Genomic DNA, 10,410 nt, shown 5'->3' on the forward strand with positions numbered 1-10,410 from the left:
CATTGTTAGTCCCAGTATTGTTCAGTGTTGTATTTACAGGAAGTGTGATCAAGTGCGATTGAATTTTTTTCTTTGTATCTCTTCTTCATCAAATAAAAATCAAGAATGTTTCTTTTATTTAATCCACACTGAGCTTGCCTCCCACTGTGTATCCTAGTGCATCATGTTGCTTTGCCTTGTGTACGGAAGTGAACAATCTCTGGAAACAAACACTTTTATAACTCTGAAAATACTGTTATCTGTTTTTCTTCTTTACTGCTAGTCGGGTCTTCTTCACACTTTCAGCGCCCTTCTATGTTTTCTCCCTGTGCGTTCGCTGATGACTTTGTAGCTCTGATAATCAACTAAAGCTATTCCCACATTCATTGCACTTGAATGTTTTTTCTCCTGTGTGAGTTCACTGATGATACCTTAACCACTTGGCTGCTAAGGCACCTGATGATCTTCCATTGACTTTCCATTGAAATCAATGGAAAGTCCATGACGAGTTACCCTTGTCATTAGCGCTGAAGTGGTTAATGCTGAAGAGAAGCGAAAACTACTGTCACATTCACTACAATAATAGGGTTTTTCCCCCGTGTGTGTTCGCTGATGACTCAGAAGTTGTGATAACCAACAAAAGCACTTTGCACATTCACTGCACTTGAATGGTTTTTCTCCTGTGTGAGTTCGCAGATGACACCTTAGTGCTGAAGAGCTGCGAAAACTACTGTCAGATTCGCTACAATGATAGGGTTTTTTGCCCGTGTGTGTTCGCTGATGACTTTGTAGGTCTGATAAATGACTAAAGCACTTTGCACATTCAGTGCACTTGAATTTGGTTTTCCCCTGTGTGTGTTCGATTATGTGTTTGAAGTTGTGATAACTGACTAAAGCACTTTGTACATTCACTGCACTTGAATGGTGTTTTCCCTGTGTGTATTCGCTGATGTGTTTGGAGATTTGATTAGCGACTAAAGCACTTTGCACATTCACTGCCCTTGAATGGCTTTTCCCCTGTGTGTCTTCGCTGGTGTCTTTGAAGGCTTGATAACTGACGGATGTATGTCACTACAACGCATACTTTTACAACGCATACCTTTACAACACATTTTTTAAAACGCAAGATCCATTACAACGCATTCCATTACAGCGCATGCCATTACAACGCATCTTTAAAAACTACCTTTACAACGCATTCCACTACAACGCATACTACCTTTACAACACATACCATTACATTGCATGTAGGGTAAGTATTGGATAGTGTAGGGGTAAAATTTACTATTCTAACTCCAGTGGGGTGCAACAGTAGGGTAAGTGTTGGATAGTGTAGGGGAAAAAATTACTATTCTAACTCCAGGGGGTGCAAAAGTAGGGTAAGTGTTGGATAGTGTAGGGGTAAAAATTACTATTCTAACTCCAGGGGGTGCAACAGTAGGGTAAGTGTTGGATAGTGTAAGAGTACTATGTGTATGCGTTGTAATGGTACGCGTTGTAATGACTGCGTTGTAATGACATTCGTTGTAGTGGTATGCGTCATAGTGACATGCGTTGTAATGGTTGCGTTGTAATGGCATGCGTTGTAATGGATGTTGCATTGTAAAAGTTTTGTTGTAAAGGTATTGCGTTGTAAAAGTTGCGTTGTAAGTGTTGTTTCCCTAACTGACTAAAGCTCTTCACACATTCACTGCGCTTTAATGGTTTTCCCCCCCTGTGTGTTCGCTGATGACTTTGTAGGCATGATAAATGACTAAAGCACTTTGCACATTCAGAGAAAAAAGAAAAACCAAAGGTGGTGATGGACAGAGCGTTGACAATACAAACACTCACCCCCAGTCAACTGAAACAATGGATTTAGGCCCAGATCTCTGTACTGGGGTGAATGTATGACATTGTTCTGCATTCTGTCCATCACCTGTTGTTTTTGCTTTGCACATTCAGTGCACTTGAATTTGGTTTTCCCCTGTGTGTGTTCGATTATGTGTTTGAAGTTGTGATAACTGACTAAAGCACTTTGTATATTCACGGCACTTGAATGGCGTTTCCCCTGTGTGTCTACGCTGGTGTCTTTGTAGGTCTGATAACTGACTACAGCTCTTCACACATTCATTGCAATGGTATGGCTTTTCCCCCGTGTGTGTTCGCTGATGTCTTTGTAGGTCTGATAATCGACTAAAGCTCTTCCCACATTCATTGCACTTGAATGGTTTTTCTCCTGTGTGAGTTTGCTGATGATTCCTTAATGCTGAAGAGTAACGAAAACTACTGTCACATTCACTACAATGATAGGGCTTTTTCCCCGTGTGTGTTTGCTGATGACTTTTTAGGTCTGATAACTGACTAAAGCACTTTGCAAATTCACTGCACTTGAATGGCTTTTCCCCTGTGTGTCTACTCTGGTGTCTTTGTAGGTCTAATAATCGACTAAAGCTCTTCCCACATTCATTGCACTTGAATGGTTTTTCTCCTGTGTGAGTTCGCTGATGATTCCTTAATGCTGAAGATTCACGAAAACTACTGTCACATTCGCTACAATGATGGGGTTTTGCCCCCGTGTGTGTTCGCTGATGTCTTCGAAGGCTTGATAACTCACTAAAGCACTTTGCACATTCAGTGCACTTGAATGGTTTTTCCCCCGTGTGTGTTCGCTGATGACTTTGAAGGGTTGATAACTCACTAAAGCACTTTGTACATTCAGTGCACTTGAATGGTTTTTCCCCCGTGTGTGTTCGCTGATGGCTTTTAAGCACTGATAATCGACTAAAGCTCTTCACACATTCACTGCACTTGAATGGCTTTTCCCCTGTGTGTGTTCGCTGGTGTCTTTGTAGGTTTGATAAGTTACCAAAGTTCTTTACACATTCACTGCACTTGAATGGGTTTTCTCCTGTGTGAGTTCGCTGATGTCTTTGAAGGTTTGATAAGTGACTAAAACTCTTTACACATTCACTGCACTTGAATGGTTTTTCCCCTGTGTGTGTTCGTTGATGTCTTAGAAGGCTCGATAACGCACTAAAGTACTTTGCACATTCACTGCACTTGAATGGTTTTTCCCCTGTGTGTGTTCGCTGATGAATTTGGAGGTTTGATAAGTGACTAAAGCTCTTTACACATTCACTGCACTTGAATGGCTTTTCTCCTGTGTGAGTTTGCTGATGACTTTGAAGGTTTGATAACTGACTAAAGCTCTTTACACATTCACTGCACTTGAATGGTTTTTCCCCTGTGTGTGTTCGTTGATGTCTTAGAAGGCTCGATAACGCACTAAAGTACTTTGCACATTCACTGCACTTGAATGGTTTTTCCCCTGTGTGTGTTCGCTGATGAATTTGGAGGTTTGATAAGTGACTAAAGCTCTTTACACATTCACTGCACTTGAATGGCTTTTCTCCTGTGTGAGTTTGCTGATGACTTTGAAGGTTTGATAACTGACTAAAGCTCTTTACACATTCACTGCACTTGAATGGTTTTTGTCCTGTGTACGTTTGCTGATGAATCTTGAGTAGTGATGACAAACTAAAGCTCTCGCTGCATGTGTATGATTCTTCTTTCTTGGTTAGTGGCTGTGGGTCGGGTATATATTTGTCTACATCCCTTGACTGTATTTCTTGATGGGCCAACATGGCTGATAAAGCACTTGTGTTTTTCTCACACACTTTATATGTGTGCGGTATTTTACACGTTTGATTTCTGTTTTAACAATAAAATACAATAGCCACCAAACATTTGCCACACTTCTAATACGTAAAAGGTGTCTTTGTAGGCGATTGTGCCTTTAGATTGGATTATGGCTATGCACGCTTGCGGGTAAAGCTGTATCTTCCCTTTGGCCGATGCAAATTGAGACAGTCTGTTGTATTGTAGATACAAGAACTCCTCTTTCTTTTACCCGTCAGCTGTCTGGCTCTGCTCTGTTGTGCTTTTCTCTGACTGTTGTGAGTTACCCAGAAAGAGTTTACAATTCACCTAGAGTACTAAATGATGGCTTGTCATTATATTAGAAAAAAGAGCACTGCGGTAATCGCATCATACCGATCCCATGATCAAAGGTAGTGTTGGACACTTGTTTATACAGGAGGCGGTTTGTTATTGTTGTTGCCTTAATTTTCCTAAGGTCATTTCTTCGTCTTGTGGCGTGGAGGTGCACAGCTCAGCCTCTTACAATCACTGAACTGCCCTTGATGCTTCATCCGGGATCTGTCAGTTTGTGTGCAGGTTCCCCTGTCACCGACTGCGCTGATGTTTTCCTGAATATTGTAGCTCATTATTTCTGCTATTATTGAAGATTTACAGCATTAGCTTCTTTATTGATGGTCATTTCATACATCCAAGGATGGTTTTCTGTTGGATGTAAAGATATTTACATTACTAAATTGAAACATAATGGAATCAGAATTCACAATGTTTAACTGATTGTAAAAGAAATTTCGGAGGAGATTTACCAAATCTCCACACAATGCAGTGCAGCCCCTCCCCCCCCAGCGCAAGGCTGCGCTGCGCTTCGTTGCGCGACAGGAAGGGAGAAGGAGAGGACAATATTTTCAAAGATATGGCTCTCTCCTTCCCTTTCCCTTGCGCCGGCACTGATTACAACAGCCCTGCGCCATGCACACACCTTAGCACCAGAGCACTAGGGTGTGTGTGTGTGAGTCCAGCATAGGTTTTGTACAGGAAGGACACCTTTCCTGTACAAAATACTATGCCTAGACATGATGGAAAGCTTTTCCCACTTTGTATACGTGTTGCACAGTGCAGCACGCATGCAAAGTTAGAAAAGGAAGGAGAAATGAAAGCATTTCTCCTTCCTTGCACCTAGTTTAAAAGGGTGCAGTTCTCACGCTAAACCCAATCCACTGTATTTGGTAAATTAGGTTTAGCATGAGATACCTTGGGTGGTTGCACGGGAACGGCCATACACCACCCTTGGCAGGCCCCATGGCGCAAAGTAATGTAACTCAGTGCTATGCGCTGCTTCACATTAATTTTACATTATTTGCTTGAAAGGAAATTATGAAAAAGGGATTTTGTGCTGTTTTGTGCCACTTTTGTGATAAAAATACGGCACAAAATGTTTGTAAATCTCCCCCTTCTTCTTTACCGCCTTTGAAACTTAGCAAGGAATATTTCATCATACACAGATATTTAACGAAAAAATCTGTTGATAGGGTAACATCTTATTAATGTCTGAAAAGGAGGTGACTTACTAGTGTTTACAGAGTAACTTAGCAAAGTAAGGGCGCTCACGGAGCACCCAAGTGCTTGAGGTACAGCTTAAGATAGACGCATATGGTCAAGATTTCATTTAAACAGCAATAGATTTTAGAAAAAGAGATAGATCAGGCTGGGCTGCAAAATTTCCAGTAACTCTTTATGAAGTATACAACAAAAGTAACTCCATTCACACACTTCTTCTCGTTCCTTTCCGATTCACTTAAGATCATCTCAAATACCAACTCCTGTCTTTACCCGCTGTTCATAAGTCACCTTTGGCACTTTCAACAGCTCCCTTGGTTCAAGCATTTCTGGTTTGTTCTAACTTGGAAGATTGGAACATTATTGTGAGTTGAGGGGGGTTTCCTATCGCCATAACATCTGTCTATCTCCCTGAAACTAGTGCAGCCTACAGCACCCGGTTCTGGCCCCCGAAAGATAACTTTCAAATGCAAGCCTTTAGTTCTTCCTAAAGTAGATAAAGTTCTGTAAGATGCAGCTCCTTCCGGGGCTTTTGTGTAAAACAGAACGAGGGGGTTCACTGTTAGGCCCATCCTTTACATTATAAGCGCAGATCAGGCAAACAAACGTTGATTCGTATAATTTAATATTCAACGATATCAGTCATTTAGTACTTATAGAGAATCCATCACAACCAATAATTTACCTGACATATCCCCGCAGCAGATGTGTGCATATTACTCTTTTTTCCCCCTTTTCCACATTACATGGCATCAGGTATAATGGTGTCCTTTTGGGGCCCAGGATGCCACTTTGTGACCGGATGGGCATTTGGTAGAGCGGGAGGAGGTGTAAGTTATCCACAGGTGATGCAGCATTTCTACCGTTCCATATTTCTCATATTCAAGTTTACCTAATTTACTGTCCTTCTGCCCCTCTACTGCCTTCTGGCTGCGCACTCACTCTGTGGGGTTCATCAGAAGTCAGATAACGGCCTGATAGTCACAAGGCCCTGGATCTCACTTCTTCTACAACACTTATTGCAGACATAGGGCCCGATTCACAGAATGAACTTAAGACTAAATCCTAAACTTACTACTATTTGGTATTCACAGAATGCACTTACTACTTTCGGGATTCACAGAGTGAACTTACTACTTTCGGTATTCACAGAATAGATTTAAGACTACTAACTTTATGTCCGCACTCGGGCCGGAAATTCCGGCCCGGAGGCGGAGCTTCTGGTTTGGGGGAGGAGCGTCCGGCTTGGGGGCGGGGCTTGCAGCCCAGAGGCGGAGCACCAGGCCCAGAGGTGGACATTTCAGCCATGGCTAAATCTCCACATCCGAGCCGGAAGCTCTGCCTCCAAGCCGCAAGCTCCACCTCCGGGCCGCAAGCTCCGCCTCTGGGCCACAAGCTCCACCTCCAAGCCAGGATTTTAGCTGGAAATCTAGTTTACTAAATTACTAGCGTAAGTCCGCAGAGTGCGGCGGAGTTTCCCTGGCACTTTGTGGAGTTCAGCGCAGTAATACTCTACGGACTACACCAAGGCCTAATCAAAACGTGACAGATATCCTGTCTGCTTCATTATAATTGCCACAGGATGTAATGCATTTTTAATGGGGTGGGCAGGATACCTGTCACATTTGTGATGGAATAAACCATCCGCTGAAATCTAAATCAGGCCTTTGGTGTACATTGTGTCCAGTGTGGCTAGCTGGACTTGAAGGATCTTGTGGTTTGTGGGTCTCTGACTGCTTTTAGGTTACTACCAGGCAGAAATGATGTCAGCTGCGCCTTGTGCAGATCTTCCTTTCTAGGCAGGACTTCTGTCAGCTGCGCCTTGTGCGGATCTTCCTTCCAGGCAGGACTTCTGTCAGCTATGCCTTGTGCGGATCTTTCCTCCAGGCGGGACTTCTGCAAGCTGTGCCCTGTGCAGATCTTCCTTCCAGACAGGACTTCTGTCAGCAGCGCCTTGTGCAGACCTTCCTTCCGGGCATGGCTTGTGTCGCTTGCACCTTGTGTTGATGTTCCTACCAGGCAGGACTTCTGTCAACTGTGCCTTGTGCGGATCTTCTATCCAGGCGGGACTTCGGTCAGCTGTGCCCTGTGCAGATCTTCCTTCCAGACAGGACTTCTGTCAGCAGCACCTTGTGCAGATTTTTTATTTCCCTGTATTACACAAGCATGTACTTTTGGGATGTATCTGGCACCCCTGCCTCCACACTGGAATGGTGGATTGTTATGACTTTTGTTTTATGTGTTGCTAGCGTTGGACACCATTTATTTTCTTCACCAGGGAGCGTGTAAAGGGCGCAGGGGTTGCTGGACCCTAATTAGGTTCATATTTTGCCCTCACATTATCTTTTAAACTTGCTAATATTGTGATGAGTAGTACTTTCGTTTCGTACATGCCTCTCTGGCACCCCCCCGGAGGTTGTGCTATAAAGACAGATCTATGGCCTAAGGTAAGCTCTTCTCCGTACGGGCTTAGACTGTGCTCACCGCTGGTCCTCCTGTTGGTTTCACCCCCCAACCGGCTGTTCGTATCCGCTATGTACAGGATGAGCTGCTCACTTTCTAACCTTTAGGTAACCCTTGTTTAGGCCCTACTTTGATTCTGAATGATACTATCGGCGAGAATAGTTGCCCAGATTGAAAGCTCACTCTGAGCACCTCCAGGATTGTCGCACTTAGCTCTCCTACACTGCATGTCTTCAGGTTACCCACTCCTCAGAGAGAAATCAGAGGCATGTCTATTAATGCATGGTCTCTAACAGAGAGTGCATCCTATTTTGCGGACTTTCTAGAAGTTTGTGCACTGGATTTTGCTTTCATCACTGAGACCTGAGCAGATGCTTCATCCCACCCAGATCTAATTGTTGTGCATTTTCAGGCATGATCATTTGGGGAAAGGGGTGGTGGGTTAACAATCATTTACAGGGACAACCTCAAAGCCTCCTTTGAGACATTACCGGCCGCATCTGATTATGGAGCACCTGCATATAAAATTGCTCTTTCTAATAGTGACTCCTTCAATGGGGTACTATTAACCAACCCCCAGACCTTAGGACAGCCTTCTTAAATAGTAACAATCAGCTCTAGGACATTAAACCCAATTCCCTTGTTTCACTCTACTCGGTGACTGCAATTTCCATCTTGAAAATTCTGCAGATAAAGATAGGATCGATCTCTCAGACCCTGGGGAAAGTCTCGGTCTCACCCCGTTAGTGACGGCTCCGACACACTCAGCTGGCCACTCATATGGTATTTTCTCAGACAATCCCTCAGCTCAATTCACTACTGCACGTCCACTTCTCTGGTCAGACCATCGTGCAGTTATGCTTCAACTGAATTTGGAAGCTGATGTTCTCACTGTTCATCCTCAGCCGCTGTGGTCCTTATGCCGCTCCTGGCAGTAGATTGACTCCAGTCCCGATTCGCTTGTTGCATTTAAAAATCAGAAAAATTAAAAAAAATTCCCTCTGAACCTTGGTTTGACGAGAACCTTAGAGCTCACAAACAAGCCTGCAGAAGAATAGAAAGGAAACGGTACATCCACTATGATCCCTGTGATAAAATCCAATATAAGCAGGCCATTCGGGCCTACCAGGATATGATTTTTAAAGCAAAATCCCATCACTGTGTCGTCAAAATTAAATCTTCTTTAAACATCCCCAAAGAACTCTTTGCGACAGTGATAAAACCGAGCAAGCTTCCTGAACCTAAAAACATTACTGCCGACCAATCCTTCTGCAATTTTTTTGCAACTTTTTTTCAAGATAAGGTCAAAGCTACCTATAATACGTGTTCGCACAAGCATCCTCCCTGTGATGTAACCAAAGAGAAGGACATAGGCATTGAACTGGTAATGATGGCTACCACCCCCTCAGACCTCGCAGAACAACAGGAAACAGGCCAGCAAAGGAGTTGGGATCAGGTAGTGTCGGGTACTGGCAGATACCACCTCCCCGACTCGATCAGTACAACAGAAAATACGGCTGTCCCTCACTCTATGACACGGGGAGCCTGTCCCTCAGTCGGAGATACGTTTCTGCTATCTTTAAATCTTCTATCGGTAGATCAAGTTCAATCATTATTTAGCCAAATTAAATGAGTGAATGCTACAAGTCGGCAGTTGGATGTAAAAAAACTGTCTAAAACTAAACTCGGGTAAAGTCAAGGTTCTGCTTTTTGGCAGGAACACATTGTTCTGGGCCCCCACCTGGTGGCCACAGGAGTTGGGGTGCTCCCTACCCCGATTACCAGAGTCCAAAATCTTGGTGTATACTTTGACAACAAACTCTTTTGAAGGACACATACATTTTGTCACTTCCTCCTGTTTTTTCGTACTCCAAATCCTCAGTAAAATCTTTACCTTTATCCCTTCTGGATTATGGAAATCCCTGCACTTATTCTAGCTAAAATAGATTATTATAGCGGATTTATTCACCAACATTCAGAAAAGATTCTAAAGGCTTTCCTTCCTTCCCTTTGTGGTCAGTCGGTTCAAGTCCTGATGGACAACACTATCGCGATGTGGTACATCAACAAGCAGGATGGTGTAGGGTCGTACCGTCTCTGTCAATGTGGCTCTCCCTTGGATCCCGGCCCTCCCAGAATTCTTCACTTACCACCTGATGCCGTCTCCAGGCACCTCGGGGACATCCTTAACAGGATGCTCAAGTCTATTTATTTTCCTGAGAAGTAGAGGACGGCCTCCGTTCTGCCTCTCCTATAAAAGCCCAACGTAGTCAGTAGCAATAGAAATAATTACAGGCCTATCTTGCGCCTTCCCTTCCCTGCAAAGGTTGTGGAGAAGGCTGCGAACTCTGAACTTTCACATTTTATTAATTATAATTCACTTCTGGATGCCAGCCAATTTGACTTTAGAAGCCAACACATGGGCTATCTCTGAATACTGCCTCAGAAGAGATACGGCAAACCCTTGACACAGGTGGAAATGCTGCCCTGACCTTGTCGAACTCCCTGCAGATTTCAACAGTTAACCAAAGCCTTCTTATTGACTGTCTCTTCACTTTAGGGATCAGGGACAAGGCCCTTAAGTTCGTTAAATATTTCCTTTCAGATAGAGAGCAATTTGCTGAGTTCAATGGCGTCAAGTCGCCCTCTTTCTGTCGACCGAGTGCAGTTCCGCAGAGCTCTGCCCTTAGTCCGACCCTTTTTACCTTAAATAAAACCTCTTTGGCTAACCTTATAAAATCATTTGGCTTTGAAATGGTATCCTCTGCTGAT

The 10,410-nt window shown here is 43.7% G+C and overlaps 1 protein-coding gene across 1 annotated transcript; it reads right to left on the bottom strand.

Annotated features, from left to right (window-relative positions):
• Window positions 1–655: 655 nt before the first annotated feature.
• On the bottom strand, window positions 656–4,277 carry LOC144805911 (uncharacterized). The gene is made up of 2 exons (XM_078672382.1): window positions 2,408–4,277; window positions 656–2,227 (listed from the first exon to the last, which is right to left on the bottom strand). Exons 1-2 carry the CDS (start codon window positions 3,603–3,605, stop codon window positions 1,920–1,922), a joined length of 1,506 nt encoding a protein of 501 aa, XP_078528508.1. The 5' UTR covers window positions 3,606–4,277; the 3' UTR covers window positions 656–1,919.
• Window positions 4,278–10,410: the final 6,133 nt, after the last annotated feature.

This window comes from Lissotriton helveticus (assembly GCF_964261635.1).
Source record: "Lissotriton helveticus chromosome 1_1 unlocalized genomic scaffold, aLisHel1.1 SUPER_1_unloc_32, whole genome shotgun sequence".
In the NCBI taxonomy this organism is placed as follows: domain Eukaryota; kingdom Metazoa; phylum Chordata; class Amphibia; order Caudata; family Salamandridae; genus Lissotriton; species Lissotriton helveticus.

Excerpts from the sequence above, each read along its gene's own strand:
- LOC144805911 (XM_078672382.1), bottom strand. The coding sequence starts at position 3,605 with ATGTTGGCCCATCAAGAAATACAGTCAAGGGATGTAGACAAATATATA. Across the intron at positions 2,228-2,407 it reads TGAATGTGGGAAGAGCTTTA|CATTAAGGAATCATCAGCAA; the intron begins GTCGATTATTAG and ends GTTACTCTTCAG.